Raw genomic sequence first — 27,022 nt, 5'->3', positions numbered from 1 at the left:
TGAGTTGCAGCTCATATTGAGTGCAGTATAATACATGCAGCAGATATGTTCATGCCTAATTATATACTATGTGACAATGTCTGCAAAGGGCTGCATTTTGTATGTGCACATTGAACAGAATATACGCAGTTGAAATTTCAAACTTACTTCCTAGTGTTTTCAGTGTAGTCTGACCATTTGCAAGGAAACAACAATGCATCTCAGCTTACTTTTTTCTTAGATATGGTCATAGAAAAGTTAGAAGGTTGCACACAAAGGATATGTCACTCCCAACAAGGAAAATTTGTAACAGTATTGATAGTAAGCAGGTGTCAATAAAGTATTGCCTTCTTGAAAGCCCCTGTAAGACAGGTAAATGAACTTTAGCTGCGTAGCTAGCTCAGCTCTGCGAGTTCTTTATTTTCAGCCTAATAATAGTCGCAAATAACAGTATGTCGGAATTGGAGCAAGACGTCAGGGAAGTGTGCTCGGACCCCTACGTTTTTAATTTCCGTTTGCCGATGACTGCATGATATATACTCCCGTATCTTTCGTTTCTGACCAGGAACATTTAGATAATGCTCTGCCTAGTGTCGTTTCCTGGAGTGAAAAATGAGGCATGGGAATAAATACTCAAAAGACTGTGCTCTTGCGGATAACAAGGAACAAAAATCCATTTTCTTTCAACTATTGCATTAATTGTTTTCAGTTAAAGAAGTGCCAAGGTATAAGTACCTTGGTATTGTACTAAACTCGCAACTCAAATGGAATGACCATACAGACCACATTAAATCCTAAGCTTTACGTAAACTTGGTGTTCTTCGCCATAAACTTAGAGGCGCACCTAGCAACTGCAAGCTATTGGCCTACCATACGCTTATAAGACCAAAACTGTATAGCTGTCTTCAAAATTTTACACACAAGTCATATACATAGTTGTTTTATGTAATGTTGAAGCAAAGCACACGATTCCAACGGCTCCTGAAATGGCCTTGTACTGCCTTGGACATGAAGCTTGGACGTCGTGCACTATACCCATGACTATACCTAATCGCTTGTGTGCCTACAAGGTCCATTAGATGTTTTGTAGAAAACAGTCATGCGTATCTGGCGCAGAACGGTTGTCTTTGTGTCCATAATAATAAATGCGCCAGTTTGAGAGAGAATTTCACACTTTTCGACGCCAATGACAAAATTTTTGATGCCACCCAAGTTTAAACAGCGCGCGCGGGAGAGGGGCGGCATGGCCTTCTTGCACTCGTCGCCATTACAGCGCGAGAGCAAAGAGTTTGCCATCAAACTGAAGAGAACGAATCTACACACAGCTTATGTGCAAAAAAAAAACATGTCATTGCTAATTAAAAAAAACAATTTGTATCATGTATTTACAAATTTTGGAGAAACTCAGCATCACAATGTTTACTTTCAAATATTTGTATCAATGCGCTGTTTGCGTCTTCTGCAGCCTCGCTAGTCGTGGTCTTGATATTGCTTGTCTGTAGCTGTGTTCACGGGTTTTTCGAAACGCAACGCCAAGCTTCGCAAGGTGAGTAAGGTATTTACTTTAGTGGCAGAATTTGTACGCGCTAGTTATGTCATGAAGCGCTGTTTGGTCGAGTTTGCTGCCCCTGTCAGTGCTGCCCCTCTACGCGGTACGCCCACTGCGAAAGGAAATTCATTGCGCTCACTTTCGTGCCCTGTTTATGCAGTGTCGTCGATTTCTTCGTCCCTGGTTCTTCCGAAACTGTTTAGTAGGAACAAGCCTGTCTTGTTTCAGCAGCGCGTAGTGAAAAGAGGGCGAAAAACGACGGCGCACTGGCGCTCGTGCGTCTTTGCTGAGGAGGTATAAGCGTGTTTTTTGTTTCTTTTGAATAAAACTTAATTACCAAGGTGCCCGAGCAGTTATTCTTGCAAAGCTTTTGTCCAAAGTTCTGTTCTCTTCATACGCTTGCTAGTCAAACCATGCCAACATTGATTACACCTCTTGTCTAGATACAGTGGAAGGAGTCCTAGATCGGCTGACCGACATGGAAAATATCTCCAACTTCAAGAGTGTCGTTAAATAAAAGGGAAGAACTCGTAATATAAAGAACCACTGCTTGCCATTAGGTACCCCTAGCACCGATGACAAATGTCCGTGCCCTCGTGGAGGCCATCGGCATTCTCAATGTATGTGATCTGCTCAACTGTTGAATTTGTGCTGTAGCGCACTTAGTGTCATTTTCACTCTGTTTATACTGCACGCAACTTTGGACGTGACTGATCTCCACATTGCACACTTCTTAAAGTTGAAAGTGTCTCAACTGTTCCTGGAATATTATACTTTATATTTAATTTATTCAGACATTCCAACCAGCATGCACATTGCCACCACCTCCAGAGCCCCCTGCAGGTGCCTCTTTTGCACCTGTGTTGCGAACAGATGCAAACAACCATCACGCGCAGCATGTGCAGTCAGTTGAGCCATCCAGTGTGCTACATAATTGCTGTATATTGTGCAGGTATGGTTCTTGCAAGCAGTTTTGTATCTGTGACGTAGGGTGACATCCACCCTGCAAGGACAAACCTAGGAAGGTTAAAGCAAGTGTGAGCGGGAAAAAGAGGGGGTAAGAACAGGCTGGTCTTGCATCGCAGCTCACATCCGGATTGTACCGTAGTCGTGGCCTAGTGGCGTCCGCTTCAGCTGCGGGAGGTGGTTGGTTCGAAACCCACCGGTAAAAATGGGTACAAGCCAGCCCCAGCCCGTCTTCATCAGGGGTGTGCGCTTGGAGGAGGCTCCGCGAACCCCGCTGCTCCCTTTCGGGGGCAAACCCAGTTTCAAACACACAGCGTGCAGAGGTGGTTCGTGTTTCACTGCAAAGTGAAGAGTTCAACTCAATGCTCGTACGCTCTAACCAGCGTGTCTCAAGACATACAGGTTCAAACACTACTGTAAGCGATCCTTCATTCTGGAGAAAAACTTCAGAGTATCACAGTGGTCTTCGGCAAGTCCGATTCTTCTGGCTGTCTGTCTGCAAGAAAAAAAGGGCCACAAGCTGGCAAGCTGGCACGGGCCGGATTTTGGGTTGTTTGACGGCGGAGCAAATCACTTTCCCGTCAGCGCAATGGTTTGGTCCGAGACCCTTTTCCCAAGTACTTCCTCCCAGAAAAGCCGAGCACCTGGCCGGGGAAATCTTGTACCCATTAAAAACCGGTGGGTACCCGGTGGGACGGCACCAGGGATCGAACTCAGCGCGTCCCGTATGCGAGGCGGATGCTCTACCATAAGGCCACCGCTTTCTAAAACCACATCTGAAAACATAAAGCATTTGTGTCGATGTTGATGTCGGGTACCTGGCAGTGCTATCCCATTGTATTTAAAGGGCAACCCTGGCATTTTTTTCTTGAATTTTGCAGCGGGGCTTTGTTTTGTTGCAGCAGAAATGAATTTTAAAATTACCCATTTTGTGGCCCCAATTGGGGAGATTTCTACTGGCAGCTTTGTGCGTGTGATGTCACTGGATGCAGAAGTGTCAAAATTTGCTCTGTGTTTGCTGAACGACAAAATTTTGATCTGGCTTTTGGTCAGCACAATAATGGCCTCAAGCTCTCACTTGCTGTTGCCTGTTTAGCTAGTCAGCTTGCACGTGATAGATTTTGCAGCAGTATCCGTGACATCATCGGAGAGTTTGTCATGAAGTAATCATTTAGTCGAAACACATTTTTGGTTTCCTGGTTTTTGGTCTGTTTGAATATTTCTTGGTATCTTGAAAAGCAGTTTTTAGTACCAGAGCGAGGGGACTCCAAGAAATATGATGCAATTATCAACTCTTAATGTTTCGAAAACCTACAGAGTTGGCCTATAAGTATACTTCGTTACCGTACTCCTGGCAGAATAAGTTTACGGGACGTGGGTGTGCAGAAAAAAATTTATTACAACTCAGTCACGCAAGCCTGAATTGTATGAATACTGGGGCCTACATGCTCCTTCCACTGGTAACATTATCAGGTGACTGGATAGCGAGGTGAGGCTACAATGAACGTCTTCCCAAGAAATCGCATCCCACGGACTTTTGCTGCCAAGAGAACTTGAAAAGATTGCAATTAAATAATTGATGACAAATATTTTGGTTAATGTCCTTTCTTGCTGTCACTTCCCTCTGTACTTCTCCTTGCTATCCTCTCCATTCTTCTTTATTTTTGCCGGCCGCAGCTCTGGCTCTGGTGCTGAACAGATTCGATAGCAATTGCCGCAGCTGGCAACATCTTTCCCTTCCTTTTTGTACTCTTGCAGTGATGAGCGACTGCTACTACACAGCTGCCCCCCCATTATACCGTCACTACCAAAGTATTATGGGACGTATGTTCACGGAAAAAAATATTATTGCGGCTCTACCTCGTGACCCAGTTGCATGGTATTGTTGCCAGTAGAGAGAGCATGCTTTTGCTTCCATGCACCAACTCATTTCAGGCGGCTGGATTGTGTGCCTGCGCCGTAAAAATTTTTTGTCCACTCCAGTTCCTTAATCATTTCATGGTGACAGTACATATCGCAACATGGAGGAAACAAATTTGCAGATAGTTCTCAAAAAATGCATACACTTTAAAAATGCTGCAGTGTAACTTACAAGAATCCCTTTGACAGGATTGTTATGTTTCAGGAAGTCGTATAGTGTGCTCACAAGGCAGGCACAAAAGAGGACATGTCCACCGCAGTGGCTCAGTAATTACGACGCTCGGCTGCTGACCCGAAAGACGCGGGTTGAATCCTGGCTGCAATGGCCGAATTTTGATGGAGGCGAAATTCAGGAGGCCCGTGTACTGTGCGATGTCAGTGCACGTTAAAGAACCCCAGGTGGTCGAAATTTCCGGAGCCCTCCACTACAGCTTTCCTCAGAGCCTGAACTGCTTTTGGATGTTAACCCCATAAAACCAAAGAAAACAAAAGAGGACGCTGGACGAGTGCTCAAACTGTGCCCCTGGCCCACTTGAAGCGTTATTGAACAATTTTAATGTTTTTTCTTGGCATTGTCTGATCAACATAGCACAACCATCTCTTAACCTTGCAGTTATCTCAGTGGCGGGGCTGGCTCTGCTAGAATGATTCCCTTGGGTTGTGCAGTTTGGGAAAAATTTATGTGTGGAAATACTGAAGTGCTATATTAATATGCATTTCAAAGTGCAATTGAAGTATCTGTCATAGTACTATAATTGAGGTCATCACTCGAATGCCGCCGAAATTGCGGAGTGTTCGTTATGCATGCTTACTTTTTATGCGACTCGGCATAGTAGCAAGCCTAAACTTCTCAGCCATCAGAACTAAATAGACAGTCCCTAGTTTACAAAATCTTAGCTCTCATGGTTCTCAGAGTGGTTCTTCAAGAGAAAAGTATACAATAGCTCTATTTTACCGGTACTCGCATATGGGGCAGAAACGTGGAGGATAACAAAGACGGTTCAGCCGAAGTTAGGACAACGCAGTGAGCTATGGAAAGAAAAATGATAAGTGTAACGTTAAGAGACCGGAAGCGGCAGATTGGGTGAGGGAACAAAAGGCAGGTTAATGACATCCTAGTCGAAGTCAAGAGGAACAAGTGGGCTTGGGCAGGGCATGTAATGCGAAGGCAAGATAATAGCTGGTCCTCAAGGTCAACGGAGTGGATTCCAAGAGAAGGTAAGCCTAACAGGGGGCGGCAGAAAGTTAGGCGTGTAGAAGATTAGGCGTCTGGGTCAGGTTCCGAATGGTGACACTGGTAACTAAGTTATGAGCACTGTCTCTCAATGCAATCACGAATGCAGACTGCTGAGGATATTCAGTGGCATCCGATAGACGGCAGGGATGGATGGGGGGTAACGCTTGTGAAGGGCCTTAGGTCTGGCAATGCGTCGCTCATGATTGTACTCCGGGTGAGTGTTTTTTGGGAGTGGCAGGATGTAAATATTTGTGCTGATGGTTTCAGGAAGGGAATACAGAGTGGTGATTTGACCAGGGAGGTGAATTTTTAGTCAGATTAAATGAGTATAGACACGAAATTTTGGTGGAATGTTTTCTTGTATATAATGATGGGGGAGACGCTACTATGCATGAATCACCATGTGGTATTCGGCTACAAACCGCTAAATAATTTATAATAAAATTTTTCTGTCATGCTGTTTTGATCTCGGTTTCAACAGCTGAATGATGGTTTTGATGTCAAAGAGAGGTTATAGGTCATATGAGAAAACTGCGATATAATCGCTGCTTTATTGTTTTGCCAGCTCTTCCTCAAGAGCCAGAATGACAGCCTATGTGGAAGCACTGATTATATTGCAGTTTTTTTCATGCCTCACGTGACCTATAACCTCTCTTTGACATCACAGCCGTCGTTCGTTCAACTGTTGAAACCGAAACAACACGTGAAAGAATTGCAATTATAAATTGTCTAGCAGGCTTAGGAGGATACCACGTGGTAATTCATGCATAATAATGCCTTACGCACCATTACAAATAAGAAAGCATGTACCCAGAGGTTAGGTGTTATACTCCTTTAAGAGTTGCTGGCCAGTTATCGTCAGAGAGAGTCAGTGGTATTGCTATTAAGTGTGCCTCGACTAGCTCTTGTAGAGTATTGTGTACCCCCAGTTGGATTAGTTTGGCAGTAGCTCTGGTTTTTGGAAGGAGAAGCGTCATTTTGTAGGCCGCTCATATTAGGCTGCTCACCTGCTCCGTCTCTGAGCGGGAGAAGTAGGGGATGGAAAGGTAGTTCAACAAGGCATGAGGCTTGACTGAGGCAGCTCGCCTCCGCCTCTCTCGTGCCCTGGTGGCAGTTAGAGATGCATTTGATTAGGATGGCAATGTTCTGCACAGATTTGCAGATAACTTTTATGCTGTTAGTGCCATTCTTGGAAATGCAGAGGCCTATGGCTTTGATGTTTTCGACTGTTTCGATAGGGGTGCCATCCAGGGTGATGTTCTTTAAGGTTTACTACTGAAAGTTCCAATTTGGGTGCCTCACAGCTGAAGCCTGTAGTTTGGGCATGTAAGGACAAAACTTTGTAAGTTTTAGTGTCACCATGCACACTTGTCTCCCCTGGTCCGCTTTGTCTTTTTTCATCACATGTAGCATTGATATTGACGCAAAGCTTTGTAATGTATGTTTGTTCATTCTTCAAAGCTGCCGGCATGCGACTTTATCGCTTTTTTTTGTGATGAAAAACACGACCAGATTTTATCTCGATTGATCGCACCCAGGCGGACCTGATTCTACGTTGTTCGACTGTTGTGGTTACTTTGCTTGCCATATCTCGAAAGTTCGTTGTCAGCTTTAAATTGAGCACGGCCGAGAGCAGCGGGCATTCGGTTCAACGACCGGCAAACATGCTTGTTGTTTTCACTGCCAGCAAGTCATTCAGTTCATTGTAGGCACTGGTCAGCCCAACAAACAGTTTCTTTTGGAAGCCTTCTTTCGCTCTCTTACTCACTGCCTTGACTGCCATCACCACTATGTGCCAATATATAAGAAGGATACGTTCTTTATAATGCTTTCTTGCAAAGTAATGTTCTTGTTAGGGCATTACAAATGCAATCTTTAAAACATCTTTGTGTTTACCACTGCAAGACACATTTGTCACTGAGAAAATAGGATTTAAAAATTTCGTCACCGCTGTATTCAAACTCATGACGTCCATATTGAAAAGGAAATGCTTAGAAAACAGGCCTTTGACCTCAACTTGTGTAGATGAAAAATACCTGGTGCCATGCTGCTCTTTGCACCATTAAAATTAATGTCATCATTCTCTCGGCCTTTTTGCTTCCGTTGGTACTACCCTTAAATGAAATTTTTTTATGTGCTTGCCCTAATTTGTAATTGCACTGGGCATACATTCATGTTTGCCTGTGTTGAATGACAACCACGTTCAATCCCATGGGCACTAACTTGACCGAAGACAGCTTTTATGAGCTAGGAAAGACCAAAAGATGGAAGACAGGTGTTACCACCTAATGCTGTTTTTGCGTGTAAACTGTGCTGACATCAAGCGCGAGTTCAGCTTGGATATCTGGAGTTACTCGCTGCTTACCTTGTCCTGGCCGCAGTCAAAGGATCTAATCGAGTTTGAATCAGAGTGATGGCAAAACTATTTTAACTCAAAATTTCTCAGAAATAAATGTTTGCTTTTGAGCAGACGCCAGCATAGCCATAAAAAGTCCGAATATCAGATTTTACTAACAATTGGAATCTGATGGAGTTCTCCTCAGTGGCTCTTTTCGGGAGCTCTTATTTTTACCTAACACTTCTTTTCGTGTTTTTTGTGGTAGGTGCATCGCACAGCATTTTCGAAACCCTGCAACTAAGCATTGCAGGTGCCACAAAAAGGTGGCTGATGTTTGCTGCTGATCAGTGTGGAAGCCATACTGAAAGGTGACAGGCAACCACCATGAATGCCGCCATGGCAGCAAGGTGCTCGTTCCACAGTGCCTCAATTCTTGTAATTGTTTTAAGGAGAAGGCACTTTCTCTGAACTTGCCCCATTTTCTCTTTTTGCCCCCCCCCCCCTCCCTCCCTCGATATTTCGTTCTGCCTTGCCCTATTTCCTTGAGTGTTTCAGGTCAATGCAGCCAGTCATACCAAGCAACCTGTCGCAGCTCGACACAGAGCCTTGGGAGCCCAAGTTCACTATCTCTCACACTCCCGGATTCCGTTTTTCTGAGCTGGCCTTTTTCTTTTCACAGTTTTGCAGGTCAACTGGTTATTCATATTTAGCAACCATCATGCCTGGACAAGATTCACCCTCCTCTTACAACACCCTTTCCACTTCACCCCTCCCCCCCTTGCCAAGTGTTCCTCCTCGGAATGAAGACCCTATTTAAACCCCTCCAGTGATGAACGCTTTGCCCAGACGAAGACAAGACCTCTTGTGGAAATGCTGGCAAGCACCCTGAGGCTTTCCCCTCCCTTGTTCACTTTGCGAGTGAGTGTCAAGAAACCATCTGCCTACTTTCTTTCTGCCATGGACTAGATGCATCACAGTGTGCTGTAGTAGCATTCATAGTCACATGCTGTGTGTTCGAATGAGTTTTGAAATTGCCTCTCTTCCAAACACATTTCTCTGACAAATTCAGCTCTTGGCTACCTTGTCAAGTTACGCTTCATTAATAGGGATGGCATACCGTCTCTGCACTACATGCTTTTGCCTGGAGTTTATAGCTCCTTTTCACTTATCCTATGGTTTTAGTCATTGCATGCCTGGTTAGTTAGGAGGATCTGTGATGTGGAAGCATTTCACACATTGGTAGGTTGGTGCAAAATATTCTTTAGTACATATGTTAATCACAGCTCAAAAGCATTCATAGCATTGAGAAGAACAAGGAGAGTTCATTCTCTCGTTCTGTGAAGTGCCTGTTTGACGAGTTCTACAAAGTGTGCCACACACAAGGAGATTGCCCACAAGCACTAGCATATCCAGCAGTTCACTTTGTCTTTTATCAATCCAATTTATATATTTATATATTTGCACTGTATCTGCACACTGTGATAGCGATGGTGACCATGCTGGTGCTCAATGTCATCGTCTCAGTCAGAGGATGGGCTGCAGGCAACAGCACACGCAAGCCCTGACAGCGGAATTTTGAATCACAGGTTGCCTGACTTCGCCTTGTAATCGTGTTGGCACTGCTTGTCACAAAGTCAGTTGCAACTATTAAAAATTTGAGCAGTGGGCAATATTTTCATGTCTGAAGCCACAAAGAAATACTGTAAAATAGAGCAAATAAACCTTTTCCACCACTACCATGTCAGCTTGAAGAGGAACCTTTGTGGTCTCTTGAAAGTATGCAGCTCTGTCATCCCATGATTTCCGGGCAATTTTTAACATTGATGAGTCAACGTTACTTTAGTCTTCGTGTGCTATTCCCTAATGTGTGTTAGGTACCCTGAACAGACTTTTTTTTTGTGAAGCACATGGTATCTGTGTGACAGTCAGGTTTACTCTTCCAAGTGCAATGTGCATTGCCCTGGATCTGTTGCTTGACATCGTATTGTTCACTGAAGGCCTAACACCGTGTTCTTTATTTTGAGATGAAAAATAAAGTTTTCTTACTGTTTCACTTGTGCTTTGCTCACTCAGTTTCTGCCAAATTTTTGGCCCGGCGCCAGTGAGGTATGCGGTACATAAAAAAAACTTTGCTAGCACTGGCACAGGGAAAGAAATTAGCGTGAGGCCTATATTATTCACTTTATATTCACCGTTCCCCAGCATGCGCCAGGAACTGGCTAGACTGCACGCTGAAAAAGGGCTGAAGTGAGTTCAAGGGCTTTTCACCATCAGCACTTAAATAATGCAAGGCCAATTAAGCACTTAAAGGATGCTTAGCCTTCCTTTGCTTCACCAGTTATAGGCTTGTCACTAAGCCAAGCTTTCCAAGATTTGTTCTAGCAATCTGTGGTGCTTGAGAAGGCTGTAATGAGTGTAATTCGAATAAGTCGCCGTAGATGTACTAGCAAGAATGTGCACAAAAAATATCCAGGGAAATTGATTGCACGCTAATTGCTAGTGCAACTATGCTGAAGGTTGAAGGCCATCCAGCCTTTTATCTTCGAAAAGCCAACGATTTGAGCTGTGCATCCACAAAAGTTATCGTGGAAAAATCCAAATTATGCATACCACATAATACTGTTGAACAAGGCAGAATTCAATGATACAAACACACTGCAAGGTGCACCTTCACAATATGAATATTTCAAAACTTTCTGCACCGACTCAATCTCAGAATTCGCGTTACAAATTTGTAGTCCGTGTAGAAAGATGCTGGGAGCTAGAGGTTACTCAGAGCGTAGTGGCAATCATCATTGCATTAAAAAAAAACCGTCAGAACTAATTTTCTTATCTTGTTTCATTATCCTCCTCAAAGACATGCTGACCACTGGATACCCGTATTTTATATTCACTGCGAAAAAAAAAAGTACAGTCCACACACTTGTCCAGGCAGCTCGTACGGCGCGCTCTATTGTGCAGTTAAACACGACCCGAGGATGCACGATTACGGTCTTGTTTCGAGCCCTAGGCCAGTCGTAGCTGACGCAAGTTGACCCCTCGGTGCGCCGTTCAAGCGCTCTAGAAAGGCACGTGTACGTGAGCAACCTGCCGTACAAACTACTCCACATGAACGGGATGAGCCAAGACGAGCAGCCACGATCGTTGACGATATGCTGTAGCTGCTACGTCGCGGAGCTAGAAGGAGCGTACGATATGCTGCTGTTCCACACAATCGGCGCAAGAAAGTCCAACGCCCGGCACCACATCAACACGGAACAAGCTAGCCGAGCCAAGACGAGGAGCCACGATCGTTGATGACATGTTGGTGACGTTTAGTCACGTGAAAAAAGACGAGGCCCCGCCCTAGTCGGATTTGTTGTAAAAACAGCCTCACCCATATTCTTAGCACCTGGCACAGGACGGCATTGTTTCAAAGGATATTGGAGAGGCCCTTGTCCTGTAGTAAACGTAATTAAGCTAAGGATGATGATGTGTTCTGCCGAAATTCACCTGCAAAACAGAAGTGTTGTTAGAGTGCTTCCTTTGAAAAATGAGCGCTCTCCTTGACCGAGAAGTGCCAAAGTGGCATTTTATTCTCAAAAATTGAAGCTACAAAGTGAGAGCATTACTGATGGGGCTTGAACGCGTGGATGAGAAGCAACATTCTTTTTTCCTTCTTTTCATCGGAGTTCTTAGTGAAGAGAGTTTCCGTGAAGCCTCTTGTAAACTTGAGCAGCTCCTGCTTTTCGTCGTCGTTGATAAGTGGATATACCGGGTTAAAGGAAACGAATCCCTCTGAAAAAAGAACGGTTTAACTTCACTATAATGATCAAAGCTCAAGGAATAAATTAAGGAGGATGTTTTTTTTCGTCCCAAATCAGTTCACCTGAACGGATAGTAAAAACACAATTGTACAGACTGCACGCTTCAGTCCATCAGCACTTGGTCATAAATGTTTTGTTGCGAGAGAAATACTTGGCTCGTTGTGCGAACCCCCCCCCCCCCCCTTATCAGAAAGCCATGGCATACAGGCGCGGCAGAAACGTGGCATGCGAATGACGTCATCGCCCCTCCTGGAGGGGTGGAGTGTCACCACCACCACCCAGGTAAGAGAGGGAAACACTCCTCCTTGCATTGCTAAATGCGACTCTCCCCCTCCGAGAAGGGCAAATCGACTTCCGGGATTAATGCAAACAGGTTTGGGGCGCACCTGCTCCTCCCTGGGGTGGCTGTACAATACCTCCTCAGTCTGATAAAAAGCCGATAATGCTCAAAATGGTAGTGGCTGGCCGGTCCCCCGCAGGCCCTTGCGGAAAGGCCACCGTCCCGCCTGACTTGATGTGGCAAGTGTTAAAAGTAGCATGTCGCCTCAATGCAATACGCTACGAAATACGATGTTCCACTGACGTATCGTTGTAAACGCGGCTAAAGATTACACTAAAGGGGAAGTTACGGTGCGACAACTCTAACGCTATCGTATTAAAATTTTAACCGATGATAAAAAAAAATGTTCAGGCTGTCGTATGATTCGATGCGACAAATCAATTTTGCGTTACAGGTCGTACATTTCGCTTCACGAGGGGTCACCTTCCCGTTGAGCCTCTAAACTGCATTTCGCCGTCGATGTTTTGTTTCAGTGCTGTGTGTGCTTCTCATGGGGGCAAACGTCTGGAGGATGTAGGAGGGTGGTAGGTAGGGCCTTCTGGAGGGTGGAGGTGGGCTGTTAGTGGTGGCTGGCAGCTTCTGGACGTTTAAAGTGGGTGGAGACCTTCTGAAGAATACAAGTGAATAGTTGGTGGTGGGTGCAGGTAGGTAGTTCGGTATTTGGTGGAGGAATTTTGGAGTTTGGATATGAGTAGAGAGCAAAGGCTACTGGGAAGCGGGCGGACGTCTTCTAGAGGATCGCGGCATCACAAAGCATCAGACGCACAGATTTTACGAAACTCAAGGTAGTAATGCTAAGGCATTAAAAATACAGGATAGATAGCTACACGGATGTGCTAGGGGGATCAGCACCAGCTGGCTTGAATGAAAGTAGTGTTTGGAAAGTTTGTTGCACAACTTAGCCTCTCGAGGACTTTTATGTGGCTTTCGCGACAGCCAAGGCGGTGAGCCGGTGCAGCCCATCAGACATTAATCAGAGCGGCCTACAGCCGCGCTGCTAAAGACCCTTTGCTCTAACTAGTGCATGCTGCAGAGAATATAACGTGAGTGAGCGTTTACCAAGGGTTTCATTATTAACGGCAGCACTGAACTCTTAAACTATAAGAATTCTTTCCTCTCTGTAGTTATACTGCAATATGTCGGGAACAGTTTGAAAAGAATTTCCGCTCATGTGCCTTCTATTTAGGATACAATTAAAAAGCATTCGTTGCCAACAACTGCTCCTTACCAGCATGGTGCTTTATTGTTTCGCTAATTGATCAAGCAATAATCAAAATCATGATCAAAGCATGATCAATCAGTTAGACAGGCAGAGCAGAACGGTGGGGCTATGAATTAGCATGCAGAAAACCAAAGTAATGTTCAACAGCCTAGCAAGGGAACAGCAGTTCGCAATTGGTAGCGAGGTGCTGGAAGTAGTAAGAGAATATGTCTACTTAGGGCAGGTAGTGACAGCTGATCCGGATCATGAGAGGACAGGGTTAATTGGAGAGACACGGGAGAGGCATTTGCCCTGCAGTGGGCGTGGTCAGGCTGATGATGATGATAATCAAAATCAACAAAAAATGCTTCGTTCTATTAAATATCAAAGGCTTCAAAATGTTCGTTCTTGCAATTTCATCTTGCGTAAACTTTTTGTTCAGTTATCAAGAAGAGCTTTAACAACGAACTGTTCCTTTCACCCAAGAGAACAGTACGCGGCAGCCATCATTGTGGGCCGAGCTTTACTGCAGACTTGCGTTGTATACAACTGTCGCCTCAGCTGCTAATTCACTTCCACTTATGTGAACACTTTTATTGCTATCATTTTCTTCTTTTCAGTTCTGGCTTTGAAGGAACAGCCTGGTAAACACTGCTTAAAAGCAAAGCCATTTTCAGCGCAGAAACTGCGCATGTCAATTTTTAACCGAAGTAAAAATGTAGAGTGGTTGACAGTTCTTACCAATCATTTTCTCCTTTTCCCATTGCCGCAGAGGGGGCTGAGAGAAAACTTCGCAGGACAGGGGAAGCAGTTTTGATGAAGCAACGAGATTGCTTGCATACGTCCTCAAAGAAATCGCGTCTTTAATTTTTCGTGTTTCTGGCATGAGGTCTTGTAGCACCTGGTGTAGAAAATAAATAGGTGTCAAATTCGTGCCTTCACCAACCTCTTGGCGACATTAAAATAATTCACACCACTCTGACACTTCCTTACGACAGCAGACTTACAGATACTAGCATTGCATTAGGCTTGATAATGGGTTCAAACGGTGTGAAACCATACTGCTGAGTACCAGTTTACGCAGTAGAGACATTGCCAGTACTTACGGAGAAGTGTCAGCGCTGACTTTGACCCCTCTCACTTTTGTTGTCTTCCGTCCAGGAACCTCACGAATGGCAATGCAAGTTCCATCTAATATATTTGCCCGCAAAACCTGCGATCAGTCGAAATACCATCTCCCCCTCCCTTCGTACCACCCCTTATCCACTGCTGATTACGAATAGAACAAGGGAACTTGCACAAGACGTTTGATTACAGTCGAGCCCGCTTATAACGAACCTGATGGTCACGCAGTTTGCGTTCGTTGTATCCTATGTCCACAGTAAGGGAACTTTCTGTATTACGGCTCGAAATACTAAATCTGCCAATACCGGCGTTTGTTCCCTAGAAAATGCGCCCTCCGCTTCTATTTCATCAAAGGAGACCCTACTGCGGAGCTTTCCAGGGTCTTGTTAAAGGTGGGGGAAAAAAAAAAGACTTCACCCGTGTCGAACGGAGGCGCCGAAAGGATGGTGTGCATACTATCCCACGGTGAACCGACCTGCCTTGAAACGACTCCGTTCTCTTCGCTGAACTGTCTAACAGCGGATACTGTCCCCTGGTATTTCTATACGAAGTCCGGGTTATGCGTTGGTGCCTTTGCTGGGCGCAATTCTTCCACTTAATCCTGGGCAACAACTGATGCATCCAACCCCTGTTATTCATGATGCTGCACTTCTCTCCGCCACCATTTCCTTTTTTAGGTCAAGATGTTCTTTCCGGGAGTTTTCTAGGTGTCTGAGAGACGCTCTTAGTTTTCCGGACTTAGCTAGAAGCGGTAGTTTTTTAACTGGGCGGGCGTTTACGGCGCCTCCTAGTTTTCTACACTTAAATGGTGCGGCCACTGTTGCTCGCTGTATCTGAGACGAATTGCCGTTCGCCAAAAGCATACTGTTATGGTAGCACCGCACTCGTTCGTAATAAGCGAACGTTGGTTATATCTGCAGCCGTTAAAAGTAGGCTCGACTGTATACAGACGTTAAAGGCATTTTGAGATGCAGGAAGCGCATGTCATACTTTTGTGAGATTCAAACCCAAAAGACGGCGTGTTAGAACGGTTTCTATCAAGAAATATATAAAATTCTCTTATTGTTTAATTTACTCATCAGGTGCTGCTGCTAGAAATATAGTGCATTGAGAAGGCAATCGCAAATATATACCAATGTGAAGCTCTGCAACCACGGCGTCATTTAGTGGGACTTTTTGTCACTACCAATAGTGGCTTCCAAGAGAGTACAATGAGAGGAATGTTTCACGCTATACCTAGGGCCAGGTTGTGCAAAGTATTTGAAACGATTAAATACGCAGCTGCATCCACCGTGCGTGATTACGCGGACGAATCTAAAAAGAGGCAAGTTTTCATTCGGCGCGATTGCCGCGAAACTTAGGCATAGTATTATCCTAAGCCTGCGGATGCGACACAAAAGCAAGACACTTATGATGGAATCCAATGAGAGATGAAATAAACATTAAAGCAATATAGCGCTGTTCTCACCACTGTATTTCTTCTTCCTTTATTTAATGCGTGTGCCCCAGAGAGCAAATTAGGAGACAGGTGGGCCACCTAGGTCACGTGACCTTACGACGTCATTCAAAAATAGGCTTTTTGGGGTAAAAATGTGGCTTTTGCGGCATAGTATTACCAGTGTTGGCGGACACCGAAAAACCGGTGAACTGTCTTAATAAGTAGTAAGCTGCTTAGCTACTCTTTAATAATTAACTTTTCAACTAGTAGAGTTAGACGCCTAGTTGCCATTAGAGATTGGTAGCCGGTCGTTGGTACTAACCATATCAGTTTTAAGAATTTCGAAAACGCGCTTATCATTGGCGCTGTGGCACGACAGAATTTGTTTTTTTTTTCGACTGGTTACGTACATTGGAGGGGTTGCTTTGCCTGCATGATTTCCAAGGCGCATGTATTTTTGCACGGCGCAGCCAAATTTTGTCGAGTCACGGCGGCGAGGGTAATTGCGTTTTCGAAATTCTAAAAACTGATATGACTAGTACTAACGGCCTCCTACAAATCTCTTTACCATTCAAAGCTATTCATCGGTTTTCTCGGGCCCGCCAAGACTGGTAATATTATGCCGCAAAAGCCATACTTTACACCAAAAAGTCTATGTTTGAAAACTTTCGCTGAAGCACCCGGTATATTGGAACTAACGCACAAGGCTTTCGCGTCATACTTAAGTCTCCCCTCAAATTTTCACAACGCTCATTTTCTGTCACACATATCTCTGAATAAAAAAGCTCAAATCCCGAAAATCAAACGCAATGACACCTATGTCAAATATGGACTAGCGTCGTAGAAACCTACGTGGCTGTACTTGGACCACTTCGAGGACTTCAGCATTTCTTCGAAGAGATCGAAAAAGTGCAGGTTCCGCTCGAAGAGCAACAGACACTCCCCTCCGGGTGCCAGAAGCTTCTCGATGTTCTCCATAGCCAAACGCTGGTCCCTGATCCACTGCAACATGAGGAAAGAGTAGAGCCGCTGGAACTGGCCTTCTCGGCGCACGAACCCATCCACGTCTCCGAGGATGCTCAGCTTCAGATACTGTATCTTCGGGTGCGAGTACTTCTCGGCTGCTAGCTTCAGCATGGCTTCCGAGTTGTCCACGGCAACCAATCTACGGCAGGGCGGCAGTGATGGAAGCAGATACCTGTGACGGTAGAAAAAGAGGATAAAGTGGTTTGATGCCTGCGTCCATGATAGCTTTGCGAGCACAATATATTGTCATCATAGCTGGATATCTAATAGAAAACATGTCTGTAGATACAAAAAAATCTGCGCAAGGCACTTGAGAGTACTTAGGTCCTTTGAGTGAGTGAGCGTTGCTTTAGACCACAGCTCTAAAGCGATGGTTCGTGGGTTGAACCGCCTCGTCACCGATGGTGCAACTGACCCAAACTACAAATAAATAAATATAATCATTACCGTGATTGGGATTCGAACCCGCTGCACCGCGAACAGATCAACTTTGTTGGCCAATGTTCTAGAGCACTAGACTATCGCCGCCGATTTCTCTTCCTTGCATGGAAATCAATGCCGCTGAGCTACCAGATGCTTTGCGTACGCACATACTATTCCGCAATGCAGACACGCATTCTGATGTCTTCGTACACTGCACTCCACCTGCAAACCTAAATTGCGGGAGAGATTCACATGCTTCAAGAACCAGCAGTCATTCTGACGGCCGGTCGTAAGCAGCATAAAACCCCCGCACCAAGGCGCACGAGGCGATCACTCCTCGTGTTAAACTGCATGCAACTCTCTCGCGCTGCGCATTGCACGTCGTCGTTTTATTCAACTGATACTGTTATCAAACTAACATGCACATTCTCGCGCGCTTTGCATTGCAGATCGTGGACGTCTTCAACTAATACTGCTATCGAACTAATCTCGTCGCCAAACGTGTCGACTACCCAGAAAAGCAAAACAATAAGCCAACAAAGCCCAAGACACCGGCAGCGCTGTGCTCAGATTTTCGATTATGTAGAATCGCCATCGCCCATATAATTGTTACCCGTTTATTTGCTTTTTTATTTTTGTCTCTTCGTTTCTAATGACACACCTACCCATTATCATACAGACGTAAGGCGACACATACACTAGGTCCATCTAGTGGAGCTCACGGCTCCCATAGGGCTTGGCGCATAAGACTGCGCGACCACACCACATGCCATCTGCGTCATTTGTGTGTGAACGGGTGCACCCGAGTGAGACACCACCGCTCATGTCCGGCACGTTCTTTGTCAGCAAAGCCGCGAGCATGCGTGTGATCCCGCCAGCGGCTAGATAAGGCCGGGCTCACAGTGCACTTGGGATATCAGCGCGGTAGCGCTGCCTGTGCATTTCGTGGTCAGACGGCGCGGACCAGCTGCCTGTGAAACGTTCGTAGATCGAGCTTTGCGGGAGTGGCCTCCTTACCGGATCCGGCACGGCGAAGGCGCCCCGCGAGAGTGACAGCAACGCCGCCAGCCCATTATTTGTGTAACGTTGAAAGCTGAGTATCTTTTACGAAGTTTGTTCGAGCGGACAGCGCCCCTGTTTTATCTTGTGTCCTATAACATTGAATTGTTATTGGCAGTGTAGTCGAGTAGTCTTTGATTGCCGCCGCTGTAGCTCAGTGGTTATGATGTTCGGCTGCTGACCCGAAAGGCGCCGATTCCTTCCCAGCCGCTGTGATCGCATTTCGATGGAGGCGAAATGCTAGAAACCTGTCTTCTGTGCGATGTCAGTGCACGTTAAAGAACCCCAGGTGGGCGAAACTTCTGGGGCCCTTCACTACGGCGTCTCTCATAGCCTGAGTTGTTTTGGGAAGTTAAACCACCATAAACGTACAACAGTCTTTGATCGTTGTAGAACGCGTGTGGATGTAGCTGCGTCGTCAGCACTGTTTCATGTAGCGCGGATTGCAGACCACTGTAACTTTGGAAAGCTCGCACGTTACTGTGCCGTGACAAAACTTTGAGAGCTGTACCTTGCTTGAACCGCAGTGCATGTGCATATTTTGTACATTTTAGTGCCGCTTTGATAGCCCGTAAGAAACGGTGCTTTGTGCTGGTTCTGGTGTGTTACTCGTCGGGCGATACCATGGCCCGCGAACCCCCCTGAACATGGCGGTTCCATCAATGTCTTTTCGTTAAGAATCAACGGGATTTTGTGGCCTCTGGGGGGTTTCGTGCTCACCTTGCAGTCTGGGAGTCCTGGGGTCAATTCCCTGAACATTCCGAAGAAATGTTTTTTTCTTTGACACCACGGTGACGTCACCTCGAACTTTTCATGATCACTTTTGCAGTCAACGACAACGCCTGGTTTCGTTGTGTACGAAAGGTATAATGCTTTCGCATTAAAATCAAAGCAGGAAACGCAGTTGCGCCGCGGTCAGTTCGAACCAAAAGAATAGAGAGCTACCGCACAGCGCATTGTGCTTACGCGGTGACCCTGCTTCACGTGCGCAGTGGCAGGTGTACGCCCTTTGGAGACACCTGCATATGCACAGATACTACTTCCTGCGGAAGCGAATAGCTGTGGCGGATCGCCAACCGCGGTGTGCTGGAACAGTATAATGGTTTGTTTTATGGTTTTCGGAGGTTTAACGTTCAAAAGCGACTCAGGCTATGATAGACGCCGTAGTGAAGGGTTCCATAAATTTCGACCACCTGCGGTCCTTTAACATGCACTGACACCGCACAGTACACGGGTCTCTAGAAATTCGCTGCCATCGAAATTCTGCAGCCGCCGCCGACATGCAACCCGTGTCTTTCGGGTCAGCAGCTGAGCGCCTTAACCACTGAGCTGCCTCGGCGTGTAAACAATCCAATGAAATGCAGTCAACGTGTTTCGCACTTGCCTTCAGAAGTACCAGCAGAAAATGAAGGCTGTGCTCTTGGCGCATGGTCTTTGATCATGAAAAGCGGTCCTTTTAATGGCAGTTTCTGCGTAGTGCTCTAACCTCTTCGAAACACTGCACTAGGTGCTGTGCGACATCATCGTAAAGGTATCTTTGAAGGAAGCGAAACACTGTTCAAGAGATCCCGTCCTAAAAGCTTACAGGCTGCTGCGTGCAAGCCAGGTTGAGTAGGATAATCCAGGAAAGTGCCGTACTTCATTTTATATAATAGGCTGTCGTTTCGTTTCGGTTCTCGTGAAGACGTAGAGACCCATGTATTTTGCGAGTCTGTCATCTTCGTGCATTGCCTCTTCCTCTTCTTCGTCTTTTTTTTTAAGCGTACCTATACAAGATGGATAACCTCTCCTGCACCCGCGGTCATGTACAGAGAGCGCATGGTACAATTGTACATACTTCTCCTGCGCTGTGGTAGTGATATAATGATTGGTTTAGTTTTGGTTTATGGGGTTTAACGTCCCAAAGCGACTCAGGCTATGAGGGACGCCGTAGTGAAGGGCTCCGGAAATTTCGACCCCCTGGGGTTCTTTAACGTGCACTGACATAGCACAGTACACGGGCCTCAAGAATTTTGCCTCCATCGAAATTCGACCGCCGTGGCCGGGATCGAATAATGATGCGCCGATTTACGCTGCTGATCACACACCAAGACGTGTGAATCAAGGTGCATTTATTCACTCTTTTCTTTGCCGTCCCCTTCGAAGGCGTCGCTAAAGACGGCGAGTAAAGGCATGCGCCAAGTGAAGTAGATACGCCACGGAGATCATTCTGTTGACGGACGTGTGTATCACTAACAAGTAATTTGATAATGCGAGTGGTGTTCCTGGTTGTCCGTTTCGGTGGGTCGGTTTTGTTCATTTGTCCCAACGTTCTCAGCTCACCCGGATGCGTCTGGATGCCAGGAATCGTGTATATGCAGTGTATTCTTGCGCTTACACTGGGGCTCCTCTGTTATCTAGGTGAGCTTGGAAGAAGCTATTATCGGTCTGAGGAAGGCTGCCGCTGAAGACCACGTATTCTATAGAGACTCTCTTGAACTACGTCTACAACTCTGTCCTCTTTGCATTCAAGAGGCACCTGGGTAACCCAGCCTCCTACTTACGCGATCATGTAGAGGTGGCCACGGACACGGTCATGGTGTTGCGGGTTATTTGGTTTATTTGGCAAACCAATGAGGAATTGTGCTAAACTGCTGAGTGTCGTTGCTTAGCCCAATTTCACAAGGATGTAGACACCTTGGGCCTATAAAGACTTGTGTATTGTTCCTTTATGCAGAACTGAGACGTGCAGATCTAGGTAAGTGCAGTCTGCGTATAGGATGAGCACAGAAGCAAAGGTTTACAGAGGTGTACCTGTGATTGTGCCCGGAGGGAGGAAAACAAGCCCAGAACAAATACCGTTCAAATTAAAGTAAAAAAGTAAACGAAAATTGCGTTTTACGTATTGGGATAGCCGATTGGATGGAAGCGGACGGAGGGAGAGTGTGTGCCTGGAGGCCGAAACCGGAAACGGGAACCTCAAAATATATGATGCATTTCATGCATTAAGCCAATTCATAGGGACGCTTAATCCGATTATATGTTGTCACTGCGAGAGCATTAGCAATTATTAATGCATTTAACAGAAGTGACACCATTTCCGGTAAGTTGATATGAATACCCCTCTGTTAACGTCCCCTCCCTCCCGTCAATGGGAATACACCCGCCTGGTTACATCGGTTCCCTCTAGCCAATTATAATGTTCCGGTCTTGTGACTTCATTTTCTTCCAGCCAATGGGAATTTTCCTCTATTGTGACGTCACTTCCCTCTAACCAGTGGGTGAAACTTATGACCAACATCGAATGGGGAAACGCCCTGACCATCCGCAGTTGTGAGAGCAAAAAAGCAGCTGGTCGAACAACCGCACTGCATTGGCAGATGCATTCGCAGGAGGTACAAACAGTAGCTCCGTTTGTCTTATACTATGAACACACTACGAATGCGAATGTACTAAATTCTTGTTGTTCTTTGGTCGTGGTGCGAGGCGCAATGACGTTGATGGTGGCAGCGGAGGCTTAAACGGCTGGCGGGTTTCGATGGAAGCGAAAAGCAAAAGGCGCCCGTGTGCTGTGCGATGTCAGTGCACGTTAACGATTCCCAGGTGGTCGAAATTCGTCCGGAGACCTCCACTGTAGCACCTCTTCCTGTCTATCTTCTTTGACTCTCACCTTCCTCCCTTCCCTTACAGTGCGGTTCGGCTATCCACCATGCGATATACTTACTGCGCCATTTCCTTTCATCAAAAAACAAGTTTTTAGCCCCATAATAAAACTGCCGGCAATTGTTTCGTCTGTGCTATATAATTTTTAGTTGTCAAAGGTTGTCTTGTTTTAGGTAAAAGCTAGAAAATCGAGCGAGACCTCTCTATAATTAACAGTGCAGGTAAGATCCTCGGTGATTGTATCTGGCGCGCTATTCGGTACCACCTCTTTCACTGTATGCATACATGAGCGTAACCTATGCCTTAAATATTTTTGGAAGTTGCCCTATTCTCGCCGTAGCCTGCCTCTTATATAGCTGCTATTCGCGGCAACAGCAAGATTTAACAAGGCTTAGCTACACTTCAAGATGAACGCGGGGAGATGAAGAGGTTCACATACTTCATCGTGAAGCTACCGGGTCCGCAGCCGACGTCTATAAACTGCTGTGACTCCTCTTCTCTGCAGGGCATGAACATTTTGTGAAAGGCCTCCAAGATGGCAGCACTATCTGATGCGTAGCGGTCCACCTCAGAGTCGTAGAGGTCAGCCCGTTGCGGCTTGATGCACGATGTTTGTGCTGTTTGCATGTTGTTCTCTTTAGATGTCCTGGGGGCAAAAAGTTGAAAAGTTATCTCTAACTAAATTCCGCGACATCTGCTTGGCGCTTTCCATGTCGTATGCTAGCATACATACACTAAAGGGAAGAAGCCGCTGTATGCGAACTCTTCACCTTAAGCGTAGGAGAGGATATTGAGTGCACTGGAGCTCACCTAAAGATGTTCTTCTGCTTATGAACATTCCACTAAGTGAGGGCAATAACTAGAAGAATAAGAATGGGTGGAGCGCATATGACAGGTACTCTCGGATCATGAATGACAGTTTACCAGTATCCCTCAGGACAAAAGCATACAACAGCTGTATCTTACTCATATTTAAAAGGCTGCGCGCTAAAAAGACGTTCACAGGAAAAAGGAGGCGACAGGAAAGAAGCGTAATTTTCAACTTTAATGACGACAAAAGAAGCCAGGCGCACTTATATATCCGCTGCTAACCGGAGATGATCTGCGTGACGGAGCGGGAACCCAACAACCAAACAAAAGAGAGCGCAAAAAAGCATATCTAAGTGACATTAAAAGAAACTCAGGAATGTGAACATATTGAACACCTGCTGAGGTAAGGTAAAAAAGTGGGATCCATATCGGCTGATAACAATGCATAACAACATGGGAAAACAGAGCTGTACGAAAGATGACACTGAAAAAGAGGATAACACCATAAACACCTGTTTTCCTGTGTTGTTATGCATTGTTATCAGCCGATATGGATCCCACTTTTTTACCTTACCTAAGCAGGTGTTTGATATGTACACATTCTTGAGTTTCTTTTAATGTCACATAGATATGCTTTTTTGCGCTCTCTTTTGTTTGGTTGTTGGGTTCCCTCTCCGTCACGCAGATCATCTCCGGTTAGCAGCGGATATATAAGTGCGCCTGGCTTCTTTTGTCGTCATTAAAGTTGAAAGTTGCGCTTCTTTCCTGTCGTCTCCTTTTTCCTGTGAACGTCTTTTTAGCGCACAGCCTTTTAAATATGAATATGTACCAACTAGCCCGTCAATAAGCCTTACTGTATCTTACCGGTACTCACCTATGGGGCAGAAACGTGGAGGCTGACGAAAAGGGTTCAGCTTAAGGACAACGCACCGAGATATGGAAAGAGAATTGATAGGTGTAGCGTTAAGAGATAGAAAGAGGGAGAGTGGGTGAGGGAACAAATGCGGGTTAATGACATCTTAGTCGAAATCAAGAGGACGAAATGGGCTTGGGCAGGACATGTAATGCGAAGGCAAGATAACCGATGGTCTTTAAGGGAAACGGAGTGGATTCCAAGAGAAGGCAAGCAAGCGTAGCAGGGGGCGGCAGAAAGTTAGGTGGGCGGATTAGATTAAGAAGTTTGCGGCGATACGGTGGCAGCAGCTGGCAAAGGGCAGGGTTCATTGGAGAGACATATGGGAGGGGCCTTTGCTCTGTAGTGGGCGTAGTCAGGCTGATGATGATGAAGTGAATGACTTCGTTTGCAATCTCTTGTTTCGAAAAATAGGCCTCCTAAACCTCTGTTTAACGCAAACAGTGTCTACGGTGACCTTGCCACCTCGTTGGTCAAAGTCGGTTTCATGGCAACGGCTCAATAGGATGTTGAAATTATTTCCTACTGATTAATAAATTATGCGCAAAGTCAGTGGGGCTACTTGGTCAAAATCACTCGACATTCTTAGGACTACGCTGCTGCGTGCTGCGGCCAGTATCACTGAGTCAGACTTCAGGTTTCACGCTAGAAACTAACCAGCCTCAGTGCGCGCAATGTACTATTTCGAAAGTGCTCCGATATTCATGTTTCTTCTTGTAGGATTTAGCAGTGTTCCCCTACAAGTAATAATGAGGCATCACCACTTGCCCATCCAGAATAACTGAAATATCTACGGTAAACCTCACCCCCAATCAATTTAAGAGAATCTCTGAAAGGTTGAACAGATTGAAAATTTTACAAAATTACTCTTCATTGGCATTCACTTTTTGTAACCATCTGAAAGTAGCCAGATAATTAACTCAATATTTGAACTTCACCTCTTACCAAGGGACTGCTCAATTGAAACTACTGATTAAGCCTGACTCTTTTCAATCGGCGCAAGGCATTCCACATTACAAGGATATGTAGGGTCTGTCTTATGTTGTCACTAGTCTAGCGAATTACCACTCAGCCTGTTTGCATTTATAGCATAGCGATGGAGAAGAGAACTGGTACACATCCCGAAACAGGAGACGACCTAGAGGCACTTCAGCTTCGTTTACTGGTAGAAAATTGAAGCCACACAATGGTTTTCCCCATCGCCTTCAAGGCAGAAGCTCCTCAAATTTCCATTCGATATGCCCGGCTGTGGCTTTTCTACCTCATCTAAAGGCATTTCGTAGGTATGAATGTTTCTTGAAAACATTCGCATTCTGTGAGCATGACCATTCAAAGCACATCTCCCCTCAGTACGCAGAATAATGGGTGTACAATGCAGGAACGTACTAATAATCGAACCAGCAACACTCGTGTCAGAGCGCTCTGTAGCCTCGTATCTTGCTTTACCTCTCTGAGTGTGTTTTTCTCTCTTTGTTTAATAGTTCGTACATAAAAACAAGCCCGCCTCTGACGCTAAAATCGACCGCCTCTGCCCGTAAGTTTCCTGTCTTGTTCCCGGGGACCACGTAGTGTTCATTTAACTGCACACAAAGACGTCATCGGGCTCGAACTTGTAACGTGACGAGCTAGACATAAGGCACAGAAAACTAATGACTAGACAGGAAAGAACGGACGCGCATGGTTGTGTTACAATAGGGAGAACCACTCGTACTTTCAGAAGCCATACTACGACGCCCTCATCTTGTGTTCTCACAACGACAGCCTTTACAGGCCCTTGATCAGGGTGGATGTTTGGGCGAGTTGGTTGCTCATGATGAAAAAACTGTAGCGCTCGAGACAAGGGCACAACGAAGACGACAACACATGCGCTAACTTTCAACTGAATCTTTATTCAAAGTAGCATGAATAAATATTAAAGATTCAGTTCAATGTTAGCGCATGCGTTGTCGTCTTCGTTGTGTCCTTGCCTCGAGCGCTACAGTTTTTACAGGCCCGCTCGTAAAGAGGTTAGCATAGAAGCAGTAGTAGTGGTTTCATTAGCAATGGTAGTTGCAGTAGGAGGAGTACTAGTAGTAGTAGTATTCGGTGGAACCAAGGGGTGGTAACCAGGGGAAAGAGGAGGGTTACTGCTCCGTTTGCGGCGGCGATGGCGCCGAGCGCCGGAGAGGCATCGTCGCAGAATGAGATGTGTGGAAAACCAAAAAGCATACTCTCTAACCATGCATTTATGCATGCCACCATCTAACTCTTTACCTCAGTAAATTGCTAAAGCAAAATACACCAACAGCTATCGCTCAGTCACGCGTTACGAAGTGGTAACCGTCCTGAGAGGATTTTTTTTTTGTCTGTAGGGCTTCGTTGTTCGTGCTTTTTACGCAGCATTAGCAAGCCTGCTCCCTCAATTTTGACATTCGTAAAATGTCGCCATGCAAATACAGCAGAACTAGAAGCACTCACTCGATCAAGGGCTCTTTGTCGTCGATCGAAAGCAAGCTCAGGCAGCTGTTCGGAGCGAGACACAGCGGGGTCACACAATTCTAAAAGTAATGCTCTCTCACATCGAGGGTGTCTGGGGACGCACCGTACAATGACCTAAAAAAGTAACAACAGGATGTCCTCTCAGTTCACTTGCGTTGCTGAGCGGAAACGAAACGATAAAAGCTCTGCTTTTATTGTACCAAAAAGAACAACGTCAGAGTAAAAAGCTCTCCTCTGGCCAGCTGCACTTTTCCGGTTTCAGCGACCGGCAAAGAATGCTATGCACAGGTTCTTCCTTTTGTTGATGGCTAACGGATCTAACCTATTCGGTTTTTTGCCAAAAAGGCCGCAGACATGTGTTAGCTCTATACCCTGTCCTGTGGCACCTCAAAAAGGCGACATGTCTTCGGACGTGTCCTATCCTTTTGGAGTGCATAACTAGCGGATAACAAAAGATAGATCAAATAACTGCACCATACGTTTTTTCTTTGAAACATATTTCAGCCAAATGAGTCGCCGCCATGAACAAGGGTTTGGAGCAGTTTGGAGTTAGCGTATTCCTTGGGAATGCCAGCTCGTGAAATAAAAATAAGTCTCAGTGGCAAGGAACGCCATAATATTGCCACGTATCATTCCAGTGTGTGTTGTATGCGAGACTGTAGCAGCTGCTGGGCTCTCTCCTTTCGCACGACGTTTGTGAAGGTCTTCAGAAGCTGTTCCTTGAAGGTTTCCCAGTTGGCAAGGCTGGCTTCCTCATTCTCGAACCAGACTC

At 45.6% G+C, this 27,022-nt stretch overlaps 1 protein-coding gene and 1 long non-coding RNA gene across 2 annotated transcripts; one reads left to right on the top strand and one right to left on the bottom strand.

Annotated features, from left to right (window-relative positions):
* The first annotated feature begins 1,155 nt into the window (after window positions 1–1,155).
* Window positions 1,156–10,042, top strand: LOC149347084 (uncharacterized). The gene is made up of 2 exons (XR_016292496.1): window positions 1,156–1,525; window positions 8,545–10,042. It is a non-coding gene; the product is annotated as an uncharacterized LOC149347084 (long non-coding RNA).
* A 3,106-nt stretch (window positions 10,043–13,148) lies between these two features.
* On the bottom strand, window positions 13,149–26,326 carry LOC149347083 (4-vinylphenol methyltransferase 2-like). Its single transcript, XM_089541483.1, has 5 exons — window positions 26,230–26,326; window positions 22,489–22,695; window positions 16,752–17,097; window positions 14,078–14,237; window positions 13,149–13,162 (listed from the first exon to the last, which is right to left on the bottom strand). Exons 2-5 carry the CDS (start codon window positions 22,674–22,676, stop codon window positions 13,149–13,151), a joined length of 708 nt encoding a protein of 235 aa, XP_089397609.1. The 5' UTR covers window positions 22,677–22,695; window positions 26,230–26,326.
* Between the last annotated feature and the right edge of the window lie 696 nt (window positions 26,327–27,022).

This window comes from Amblyomma mixtum, chromosome 4 (genome assembly GCF_055824585.1).
Source record: "Amblyomma mixtum isolate Tamu chromosome 4, ASM5582458v1, whole genome shotgun sequence".
Taxonomy (NCBI): Eukaryota; Metazoa; Arthropoda; class Arachnida; order Ixodida; family Ixodidae; genus Amblyomma; species Amblyomma mixtum.
The sequence above is the reverse complement of the archived record's forward strand: the minus strand, read 5'-3'. Positions and strand labels throughout refer to the sequence as shown.

Bases quoted from the DNA above. Each gene is read 5' to 3' on its own strand.
- LOC149347083 (XM_089541483.1), bottom strand. From the start codon at position 22,676: ATGCAAACAGCACAAACATCGTGCATCAAGCCGCAACGGGCTGACCTC. The intron at 17,098-22,488 runs GTATGTGAACCT...CTACCGTCACAG, and splicing joins CCCGGTAGCTTCACGATGAA to GTATCTGCTTCCATCACTGC. The intron at 14,238-16,751 runs GTAGGTTTCTAC...TTTCTACACCAG, and splicing joins AGTGGTCCAAGTACAGCCAC to GTGCTACAAGACCTCATGCC.